This window comes from Perna viridis, chromosome 14 (assembly GCF_037379345.1).
Source record: "Perna viridis isolate PV_CMFRI_1.1 ecotype Kerala chromosome 14, ASM3737934v1, whole genome shotgun sequence".
Lineage (NCBI taxonomy): Eukaryota > Metazoa > Mollusca > Bivalvia > Mytilida > Mytilidae > Perna > Perna viridis.
In genome coordinates, this window is record NC_142458.1 from 8,004,377 (window position 1) to 8,016,831 (window position 12,455).

At 33.4% G+C, this 12,455-nt stretch overlaps 1 protein-coding gene across 4 annotated transcripts; it reads right to left on the bottom strand.

Moving 5' to 3' along the window:
• Positions 1-324: 324 nt before the first annotated feature.
• Positions 325-9,591, bottom strand: LOC148598008 (uncharacterized). Of its 4 annotated transcripts, none has more exons than XM_088561206.1 (2): positions 9,290-9,591; positions 325-2,070 (listed from the first exon to the last, which is right to left on the bottom strand). In XM_088561206.1, exon 2 carries the CDS (start codon positions 2,018-2,020, stop codon positions 617-619), a length of 1,404 nt encoding a protein of 467 aa, XP_088417332.1. In that variant the 5' UTR covers positions 2,021-2,070; positions 9,290-9,591; the 3' UTR covers positions 325-616. The 4 variants fall into 4 exon arrangements, with proteins under 4 accessions (XP_088417332.1, XP_088417331.1, XP_088417333.1 ...); XM_088561205.1 differs by lacking the exon at positions 9,290-9,591 and adding an exon at positions 6,680-6,818; XM_088561207.1 differs by lacking the exon at positions 9,290-9,591 and adding an exon at positions 2,520-2,578.
• Positions 9,592-12,455: the final 2,864 nt, after the last annotated feature.

Sequence of the window (12,455 nt, forward strand, 5' to 3'; positions counted from 1 at the left end):
ATGCATTTTTTTTTATTTAGTATAAACGTTATCTGTCCAAAAAAGTCGATATCCTGTACATTAAATTTATGATTTTCGTGTATCTGTTTCTTTATGTTTCTTTTCTGTGTCTTGTAATTAATTAATTCGTTTCCTAACTGTTTTGATTTTTTTTTTGATTGGTTAATGATATTTGTTTTTGTTTTCTATTTGTTCGTTTCTAGTGTCGCTTTGTTATTGTTGCATTTTGTTGTGGTTCTGACAAATCGCGTACGCCCTTTTGGTTAGAAACTATACTACTTCATTGTAACTATTAGTCCGGTAAAAAATAAACAAAATCATAAATTTAGTTATTTCATTTTATATAGATTCAATAAATTATCAGAATATTTACAAGCACCATACAACAATAATATTGAACTTTAGTAGCAAAGTTCAAAGTCCAAAATAATTTAACAACATCTGAACAACACAGATATTAATATCTGAAAAAAAAAAAAATAACACAATGATTATTTTTTTCTCCAGCTGAATACCGTTTATAATACTTATTTTCAAAACTTCTAAGTTTTGCGTATGAATACTCATGAACATTGTTAATGAGCTAGCACTATTTCCTTCCGCTGATAAAGTCCTTTCAGTGAAAGTTCGTATTCGGGACAAGAAAAAATGGATTGTGTCTTTGAGAAAATTTTCTCTGCATTGACAAGACTGTTGTGTAACTTTTCTGTAATCGCTGGCTCTGGTTTTCTAGTCTCTCTTTCAAATTATTCAGTGTTTTCAAAAGCACTTGTTTCTTGTAAACAGGTAAATATCTACGAAAACGCTGTGTTTCTTTCATGCGAATGACATCGTCTTCTTGTGCTTCTCTAATCTTTTCCTCGACGATTAATTTTTCTGCTCTGAGCTGATTAACTTTCTCCTGAAGACTGGTTGTTATATCGGGAAGTGTTCTGGCAGATTCACAGTTAACGCATGCGCCAACGGAAACACAGTCATTAAGATTGGCGTGCACAAGAGTCGTGTCTGTTTCCTCTTCATCGGAATGTTCTGTGTTGTCGGAGTCGGAAGTCGACGGGAAACGAGAATCACGACTGAGACTGGAATAACCAGCGTCGATAGAATCTTCCATGTGATTATCACAGTTGAATAGTTTCGTAAATCCCGAAGGAAGCTGGCTTTCGGTCGACTCTTCGCTGCTCACGGAACCAGTACAACTTGTACTGTCTGAAATCTCCATGCTACTATTAGATAAGTCGGTTGATTCTTCGGAATAATCTTCTAGCAAATCGTTCACTGAAAGTCTCTTTGCTAGTTTTGCTTCACGTTCATCGTCAAGAACATTGTCAATATTTTCTTCGTATTTGAAGTCCACCTGATAATCGATCTGGGAAAATCGCTCGTTAAGTTCTTCTATAGTTGGAGAATTCAGATCAATGGATACATCTCCTTCTGAAATAATAGACCATCGATTTGTATTCAGTTCTTTTAAATCTAGTTGTCTTGCACAACTTGTTTTAGTATTGTCTTTGTTTTCTGACGTATGGTACGATTTCCCCGCCTCTTCGGCTAAGATGCAGACGTTGAGGTAATCCTCTGTAGTAGCGCCCTCTGGAACACAATCAAGAATCTGATCTTCGTGCAGAGATTTTCGCTGTGGAATCCAAGGGTTTGTCTTAATGCGGGTTCTTTCTTTGCGTCCGGAGTTAAGAACTTTGTCGATATCGTCGAGTTCGTATTGGAGACTACTTCCAATATCGTCGTCTTCGTCGTCGGAAACAGCAGTGCGGCGGTTGATGACGTATTTCGAACGAGGTGTCACGGAAGTTTTAAACCTCCTTAGTGAGCAGCGAAGCGAAAGATCTTGAGCTTGGGTAGTTTCGAAATATTCAGAGCTGTCGACTGGTATAGAAGCGAGATTAGCGTTGTCGTCGACTGACGTAGTCTGTGTGTTTTGGTACTCGGGTTGGGCTTCCTTTGTTTTCTTTTTCTTGTTCCTTGATTTCTGGAAGGACTTGAAGCTGATCTGACGAAACTTCATCTTGGTAGCTTATCTGTTCTACTGAGAACTGAAGATTCTATCACGAAACTCTGGAAAGAGAACGAGAAAATTCCTTTAAATACGAACAAAAATACTAAAAACCCCGAATTGACAATCAACCATACATTTTACTCAGTATTGTACAAATATTTGATACGGTGATTATTTTATTTGTTTTGAAATCTCTGCTGATTCGAGATTTTCAAAAACGATGCATCATGGGAGCTGACGGGTATTTGGCGACTAATCCCATATAAGTAACTCATAATTTGAACCGATGATAAATGTTTGTGCATGAAAATAACAATTTCTACTGTTACAAATTCTTCAACATAAATATTCTCCTAAATAATCCAGATAAAAATACAAGACATGGATAATTTCAATCTCTAGCAAAAACTTCGGCATCTCTAAAAAACTGAACTTCCGGTGTTTAATGAATGAAAGAAGTTGTTAATTAATTTTCAGACAGGTAGAATAACAGGTGACTAAAAATAACTTGAATGATTAGTTAGAGCAGGAAACATTGGTGTAACTACAATCCTTTTTTACAGCTGCACATGTTTTGCAGCGCTAAGGTATATATATGATACGTCGAACTATTGCACTCATTTCTACTACAAATCAAGTACTCCCACGAAAGCGGGGTTCCCATGGGGAAACCAAAGTCATGCAACTATGGTAGGCAGAGAGAAAAGGGGGTGGTCGTTGAAAATACTTTAAGGTGAAATCACGTCGCGTTTGCAATGGTAATTCAAGAGTGGATCCCGATTTTTTTAAAGGATGGTTTCGGGCTATCAATTGCTCATTTTCTATCCAAATTTTGCAAGAAATTAACAAAATTTTCCAGAATAGGCGGATTTAAATCTCCGACCATCTGTTTTCCTCTGGATCTGCCACTGTAAAAGGCATGTCTTCAGAAATACAATTTAAATAATAAAAGATAAAAATGGGAAGATTGACAATCCTTCCAAGTCATAACTGAATAACCAAGACAAGAAAACAAATTATGTAGCGCTATGATCTATACAGTGGTTCTGATTGGTATTTAAGGATGAAGCATGTCTTGTCAAAGAGGCACTGCATGACTATTTCAAGAAGCCTACATACGCTATCCTACGCAGTAAACATTTCTTTGATGAGAAATTATACTGACGCGATCGCTCATGGTACTACAAACGTGACAAGAATGAGATGCGTCTTTGAACCATGTTTTACGTAAACATAAGTTAAAGTGGTAGAAGCATGAAGATTCTGGGAAGATGCTGATTGTCGAGTGGTAGTACTAATGTAATGGTCTTGGAAGGATTAGGAGTCAATGAACTCTTTCCTGAAGAAAAAACATTTACTCTATAATGGAAGGAGATGTTTACTGAATTACAAAGTTTAAAAATGGAGAAATTTGCAAGTGATGTCTTTTATCCCTTTACGTTAATTTTGGAAAGTTTCCATGACAGGTGTCTTAGTGTATTCTTTTAATTTAAATGCTAAACAGGTAAAAAGAAGATGATCCCTGTGTAAATCAAACCCATAATACCCCCCCCCCCAAAAAAAAAAAAATGTCTAAGCCACTTTTGTAGTCTCTCTCTTTCAACTTAAATGGGTTTTTAACCTTGGTAATCCAAACACCTGTCTTAACATTTTTTAAAGCCCCAAATGGATTCGCTTTAAAGAGGAATCAAGATTCTTATGGAAATAAAAAGAACGTAATTCAAGGACAAAGACAAGGAAAACAGACACACACAACAAAGAACATGAAATTACCAAAATAATACGTAAAAAGAAACAAAAGTATATGAGCAACTCAGACTCCATTAAAAACTGGGAGGATGGACCAGATACACCGATAGGGTAAGAGTTCTCTGCTTTTCTAGAAACACCTGCCGAGTTGCTCATAAAAAATATAGTCCGGGGTAGACGAAAGAAGAAAGGAAAACCATGACACTTCGGACAAATCATAGATTTCATTGTGTGAAGTCATATCTTTATCAAAACTAGTGAAATAATGTAACGCAGGGCATGGAAACTAAGTGACGTAAACCAGGACGTAGATAATGAGAGAATCTAACGCGGGTTGCATTGAACTGCGGATGATAAATATTTCAATTACGAAAGAACCAATTATCCTATCTAATTAATCAGAAGAAGCCAAGATTTCTGTCAACAACCCAAGCTGTAGCAAACACATTAAGGGAACATTACAAACCAAGCCAAGTCATTTGTAAATATTTGTTATTCATTTCTGATTCTTGTTTTCATTTCCAATAAATGATGAAGTAAACAAAGATAAATTCTACATACAAAATTGTACGCGGATGGCAAAATGATCGAGACTAACAGTAATTGCAGGGGCGGATACGGAGATTTTTTTTTAAAAGGGTCCAGAAAAATAATATCTCGAAGAAAAATATGAATATAAATTACGTGTAGAAGTTCCGAAATAGTCAAAAAAAGTCTAAAGTACTGGCAAAGAACAAACATGAACATTGCATGTAGGTAACATTCTACTTTCCACAAAACGAAAGTCCGTTAACATGATGTCTTTTTATTTATTTTGGTTAAACATTCGACGCCATATAATATTTCTACAGAGAAAATGTACCAAAATGTACAGATTTAAAAAATATTTCCTGGCATATGTAAACGCACCGAAACAATGGCTTTTTCATTATTACTACACATTATAAAAGGGTTATAACATATTAGGGAGCACAACATACCTTAAGTCGCCTTCAGCTTACACGATTCAAATGAAAGACTTTTGTCGGCACTTTCGTATTATATATGTAAGCAAGCATTCAATAGATTTCGCAGTTGTGAGGAATTTGAATTTTCTGAAGCCCGTCCGAAATTTTATAGATAAATTGACAAAATTAGAGATGAACTCATTTTCACCGCCCCGTTGAGTCGCTCATTATGACTTCTTTTGTTTCACAAAAGCTCAGCTAACGATTTGCAAGCTCACTGTCAAGGTATTTACTCATAATTAATTACCATAAAAACATATATATACTAATTAGCTGATTGCCAGTCTAAATTAGGTGAATTTCAATTAAAATTTAATTAGGTAAATGTAATTTAGTGCCCTATGGCTTATATAGGTAGCTCTGTTTCACGTTAATCGACTGAAGCCAGAAAGTTGTCGAAATACGACCGTTATTTCAGAAGCCTTAAGAATAATATATTGCAATTTCTAAAAACTCGTGCTTTTCTAGAAAAGCAGAAGACGCTACCCTTGCGAGTACATCCGAATCCTGGTTTCCTAAATCTTTGCTATTAAATGAGGTACAAAACGAATAATTAACGAACATTTTTTTACCTTAAGTGTAGTAATACAATGTACTCCTCTTACAGCTAAGAACACTGAACACTAATTGCTTTTAACACGAAAAAACTGTCCCGTTTCACGGTAGATGCAACCGTTAAATTATCAATGAACACTTAATATGAAATATTTTCTTGAGGCGCAATGATATTTAAAACAGGTAAGATGACAAAACGGATTTTAGTAAATAAATCGGTGCCTTTGACTCACAAAAGAGTAATTATTACGAGTATTGTATTAGCAACAAGTTAAACAAAACAATGTAAATAAATCCCATTGTAAAATTAATTTGGGGGAGGGGTATTATCCTTTTGACTTTAGATGTTACCTCTAATCCTACTTAAACCATTACATGTGCGAAAAGCTAATTAGGTAAAGAGTCTTCTTTTCGTTGAGCAATTTTTATGAATAGGATAAAAAAAATCCTCAATTACTAATCCTTTCCATGTTACATAAGATATTACGATGATACAGTTTATACCGAAATGAATGAATGGAATTCTAATGGAATTTCCTTTTTTGAATAGTTCTGGTATATCTACTCTAGAGGAGAGCTTTCTCATATGGGGTTCATCAGAAAGGGGAGTGAAATAACTTTAGAAGTCCTGAAAATCATTGAATTACAGGCACAAATGACCAGATCGTGGAGAGAAAATGTAATGGAAACCTAGAGCCCATAACGAATAAAACGAGAGTGACATATTTAAGTGTTAATATGTACTTGCATATTAAGTAGCAGTCTTTATAAAAATCAGACAGGAATCATATTAATCGAGCAACCCACGGAATTTAATTGTTTTTCTTGTTCAGAAGTAATTACAGACCACATGAAAATTCAATTTTTTTATTTGGTTGTATCAATTATATCGATTGTGTATTAAATTGACACTTTGCAAGAGTAATCGTTCTTGATTTGGTTTGATTTTATTGATTTTAGTGGGAAACGAATGGATTTTTATAAAAGTAAAGATCTGAATACAGAAAGGACTATATATAGTTACGTAATATAGCATATGTAGACCCAATCTAATTAAAATTAGCTCTTGTAATTTGTGTACTAAGTTCCCGCATTCTCGAATGTAGACCGAACAAGCGTCATTTGTTCGGTTGGTTTTTCTGAACCATGAACTTTATATGGACTGGTACTTATTGTGATTTAAGATGACTCGTTTAGAGGATCCATATTGACCAAAGTAGCTTGAATCATATCCTTAGAACTTTACTTTATAAGCTCTTGTAAAAATGTTTTTTGAAATTTACAAAATTCGAATATTCAAACGATAACCCATCGATTTCACAATTAGTCAAAATAATAATAAAAGTAGATAACCTACCTTCTTCGCCATAACTATAGTAAATTCACATTAATTTGTAGAATTATAGGTTTATTAGCATCTGGTTATTGTAGTATATGATTATGGCGGTAAGAGTTGATGCTGATATCCACAGTACATCACTAACTGCAGAATATCTACGTTTTGGCAGCGAAAGCTAAATATATTCTGTAGACACTTCGTTACGTTAAATTAAGCGAAGAATTGTATAATATAGTGGATATTCCAATTATGATAATTCAGTAGAAAATATGGAACCGAGCAGACGACAATCCCAATATTTACTGCGGGATTACAGTGGATCGATGGGAAGCTAGCAACGTGTTGCTGGATAATCGGAAATTATGGCTCCAAGCTTCGCAGGGAATTTTATCAGTTCTGAAAGCTGTAAATACTGCAAGAGAGGATATTGACGAAATTGCATGTCAATCAATTTGACCTTCTCAAGTTTCAATTCGGAAGTAATGAAATTTCGACAATTCATTACACAATTGTAAAGAAAATTTAATTATAAATGAAGATTTTTTGCACATCGTGGATTGCAAAAGAAATTTAATTTAACTTGAAATTTTATTGAATTGAGATTCAAATGAATACGCTACTGTGCAAAGTGTAAAAAACGATTTTAAAGACATTTAAAAAAAATGTAATTTAAAGTAGATGTGTGCAGAATCATCAAAAGAATATTAAATGAATGCGAACATTTCTCTGTCTCACATATTTTAATGCATTCAATTTAAAAAATAGTTTTTTCCCCTTATTTCGGAATTTATGATGGACCAAAACAATTATTCATAACCCCCTTTTTCCTCCCACTGCACGGTATGAATCACTTTTTTCAGAGTTTCAACCTCTCAGTAATGGAAAATTTATGATAACAATTCCATCCCACTGGTGCATTATTTAGCGACTAGATAGTTACATTTATTTCCATAAGAATCAGGTTCGGGGAGAAAATAAGGGAAGATTTATGGTTCCAATAAAACATCTTGATAGACAACAGTAAACAACACTAGCATGACTAACAACCATTTACGGAGTTTACATCAATGGCAAAAGGGCATCGTTCGATCAATTGTCAAGGTTTACCATAAGGAGAATTCTTTTGCGTGCGTTCGTTGAAATGCTTTATTTGTGTGATTCAATGAATATTAAAATTGTATGCATAAATTTATTAACATCGTCATTTCCTTTTTTTTTTCTCAGAAAGTATGTTATACTATCGGATCCGATGGAGGATCCCCACTTTTGTTGAAAAATTTCAATTTCATGCGAAATTTTAACAAAAATGAACAAATTCTTTTTCACTGATCCTTCTGTTTAAAATATCTGGATCCGCCCATGAATGTGTACTACTACTTCTATATATACTTCCCGGCCCAAAAGTGTTAAATTTCTGTCGTTAGCAATTATTCGTTTAATTCAAAATGTCAGGGGTATAGCATGACACTATCTACTATGCAAAAAACATTCGCTGACGTATAATCATTACTTTAAAACTAATGGATATATATAAAATTCGGCGGGGGGGGGGGGGGACAATCCAAATAATTTGTGTAAATAAGTGACCTTTGTTTCCAATAACATGACACATTGTTCATTGTTAGCAATTATAAAGATGTCTCAAATTTCCCATTAAGAGGTCCATAATGAAGGGATTAAGTTCCCTAATAAGAAGACAAACCAATTTGCACGAGGAATAATATTGTTCCAATAAAGATTTCAGGGCGCATTCAGGATGACTCAACAGGTGGAATTCCATACAAAAGAAGACTTTTGTTTGACGGATGAAAAGAGGGATGGAAACAGATTGCGAAAAGTGATAAAAGTGCAATAAAATTGAAGAATGTGTCATACTGTATTGTGAATGAAAACGAGGTTCAGTAGAGACTTGCCGACAAACATGACTGATGCGATAAATCAATGGATTCGATACCTTAAGAATTCCAGAATGATAACTTAACTTTTCTTAAAATGAACTAGTAAGAATATTTGTATGGTGACTCAACAAGTTGACAATTGCTCTTGTTCTATTATCAGTTGTTTAATGAAACAACATGAGGACAATAGAACAGCCAGTAATAGAAGAAAATGTACGATTTCAAATGCATAAGCATGTGGAAATCCATGAGAAGTTATTTTAAAAGACGGTATACCAGTAGCGGATTTATGAAGTGGTGGTTAAAACCATTGTTAATTTTGAGCATATAATCTGAGCAAACTTAAAACTTCTAAGCAAATAAGAAAATGGGCAGATGATTTACTGAACTCCTATCTATAAATTTCTGTATCGGAATCCCCCTTTGAAGTTTTTGGACCCGTTCTTTATTTTCCATACCACAACAAAAAATTGCAAATGTACCACCTCCTTTCTACAATCTACTAGAAAACCACTAAAATATTGCAAAAAAAAAATTTTACGAATGTCATAAAAGATTAATTGTAAAGCGCTTAACAAATCGTGTAATCTGAAAAAAAATATCGTTTGAAAAACAGGATTAATGAAAAAAAAATCAACAGGTAGATTAAAATGATTATAAAGAACTGTAACCATAAGTTGAGTGTTTTTTATGGCTTAATTTAAAAAAAATGATAAGAGGCTATACTTACTGTCATGTGTTCAAAGCTTCTAATGGCAAACATGAATCGATAGTATAGTCTATTAAAGTCTTCAATAACTCCACTTGCAGCCAATACACAATATAAATACAGTAGATCAAAGTTCTCTTATTCTAAATCCCAAAGGTTGCATCGATCAGACAATGCTTAATGGTTCTAGATCAATTTCCGAGAAACAATACACCAATAGAAAATTATGGAATAACTAATATACTCATGTATATATGATTTATAATGGATTCCAATTATTTTTCCGATAAACCAGTCCGACTCACAATATGCATTGGATATATGAGAACTATCTAAAATGTTTCGCTTTTATATACCAGAAAAGCAATTATTAACAATCAAGTTATTATCCAGTTATATACTATTTTTATAAATACTTTACACGATATTTGATAATGTGCTACATCCGTAAGTACATCGAAATTATTGTTTTCACACCGCCTTTAGGCAAACCTTACACATGTCAATTGCAAAATGTGTTAAAAACAAATAAAAATGTGTAAATTTCATAATTGTTAGATTTGACAAAGTGTGAATTGTTTGTAAATTGCATGTTCACAACTTTTTGATGTTGACTAAAGTACTTCTGACAGTGGCACGACAGATAAAGTTTGTTTACCTTCCCGAAATTTGGATGATTTAATTTGTTATGTAAATATTTTGCGTATCCGTAAAATGACACTCATCGAATAAAATGTAAATAAACAATGTTTATAATCAAAAGTAATAATCGTGTGGCACATTTATTGTGTTCCGAAGTAACACATTCATTTAATATTGAATTTGATTATTTTTATGACTGTAATTATATTTTTCCAAAATTTTTACAATAAAAGTTTTTTGGACACAAAATATTGCATTTTAAAACGACATATCAAGTGTCCGGGTAGTATAAATGCATTGAAATAAAAATGGGTAATTTCAGTAAAAATCCTCTCGTCAAATTGAATTCATGGAAAGCAGTTTTCATGTTTATAAACATATTTTTCACAAAAAGTAAACATTTCCTAAAGCTCTTTTCGTTGTTATAAAGCAGCAACAAAAAATCCCGGGAATCAAACAAACAACAAAAACAAAAACAAACACAAACACAAAAACACGATCACTTATCCACTAAAATCAATGTGTCCATTTGATTTCTGGATGATCGAAGCAAACTTGACACGCGACCTCCATTTGCAGCATGAACAGAAAACTAGAATTGCAATCTTAACAGCACGTCGAGCTTTTTCAGAAGAAGTCATACCCGTATTTTGTAGGGTGGTGCATCATGTTTGAATCTCAGATCAGTGAGTGTCGTTGTTTGAGTAAGGTAATCTGTAGATCATAATATTTTAATCCAGTTGATATGCTGGTTTATTTACAAATACGGGGTGGGGAGAGTTCTGGCTGTTTGGGACTCCTCTCTGTTCGCAATATTCGTTAATTCCGTGCAGTGTTTTAGAAACATTTATTCAATAACAGCTCGAAACCCCCTTCAAAAACCTCAGGATCTGCATCTGGTGCATGGTTGAATGCTGAACTCTAGCAGATACAATGTATTACAAATCAATGCTGAATCATGAATATTTCAGCAATTGGTTCTGAATTTGCCTTTAAATGGTTTAGGGAGTCATATCTCACTTTTCTGTTATACTATGTTACAAAGCTCTTCAAAGAACAACTATTCCTGAGAAAAAGCAATTAACAGTCCTCATTTGATGGACAAAACTTGTCAAAATTACAACTTTTTAGATAAATGACTCAGCTAAAAAATCATTCCTTTAACCAACTGTAGAATTAAAATGTCAAAATGGTTTCTTTTTTTTTCTTCCGTCTAGATCTTCCGTTGTAAAGATTTCACTAATTGGGATGGATTTTCTCTGAAACAGAATAATTCTAAGTAAGAAAATTCAATATTGCGATATGTTACGGCAGGTTGTCTTCGTTATTGGATTTTGATGACGGATGAGTCACTATTTAGTTCCATCGATATCTATATTTATGATTGAGTTTCAAAAGTGGTTTTCCGAATCCCCCGAGATTTCCCATGATACAAATTGTTGCATCTGAACGTATGACCGTAAATGAATGGATCGTCTGCTCGGCGGCAGCAATTCATTGACTAATAGATCTGCTGCGATATTTTGACCCAGAAGTATTGTATTTGACATTTTATCAGAGTTTACAGTCATTAAAGGCAATAAAAGTCGGAGAGAAGTGTGTTCTAGATAATGATACTGTATAAACAGATTCCGATACAGTGGAATACCATAGGGGGCGACAATTTGATATTAGGGGTGGGTGGGGTAGGACTTGCACGATGATATTTATATTCATCATGTTAACTGTTAAAATATTCATTTTTCGCATACATCGAGTTAAGTTATTTATCTCCATACATATATATGTAAAAGCATATATTCAGATCAGAATAATCTGAAATGATCATATTTTAATTCCAGCATCTTCAAGATGAAATTATTTTGTTAAAAAATATCTGAGCCAATGCACTTATTTATATATCTTCCAACCCGTCTCAAAATAAAATTGTAGTCTTCAAACATGTCTTGAAAATTCCATGTATTTTTAAACTTCACTGGACTAAACTATATTAGTCACAGAGAAGGGCCCCGATCTCAGGGTTTTTTTTATTACATAGCATTTTTTTTGCATTTATTTTATTATCAGACCCAGGTGGGGATACAAAGATTTTGGAAAGGCGGCGTGAAAGCCATCATTGGTAAATTTTAGCCATAGAAATGCACAAATTAACAAAAAGGGTTCAACTTTTGTTTCATTATAGATTTCAAAAAGGCATATGATTCCATAGATGGATCATTATTGTTTAATAAATTAAATAATTTGGGTTTAAGTACTAAGTTTATGTTTGTGTGTTGTATTCGTTTGAATGGCAATACTTCGGATTGGTTTAATATAAAGACTGGTTTGAAGCAGGGTTGTGTTTTGTCAACTGTAATGTTTAATATTTTCATTAATAATTTATTTACTTATGTAAAAGAATTAGATAATGGTATAGATACTGACGGTCAAAAGGTTGCTATTTTGTTATATGCAGATGACTTAATTCTTATGTCAGAAAATGGAGAAGATATGCAAGAACTGCTAGATATTTTTAGTGTATGGTGTAATAATAATTGCTTGAATA

Excerpts from the sequence above, each read along its gene's own strand:
- LOC148598008 (XM_088561206.1), bottom strand. The coding sequence starts at position 2,020 with ATGAAGTTTCGTCAGATCAGCTTCAAGTCCTTCCAGAAATCAAGGAAC.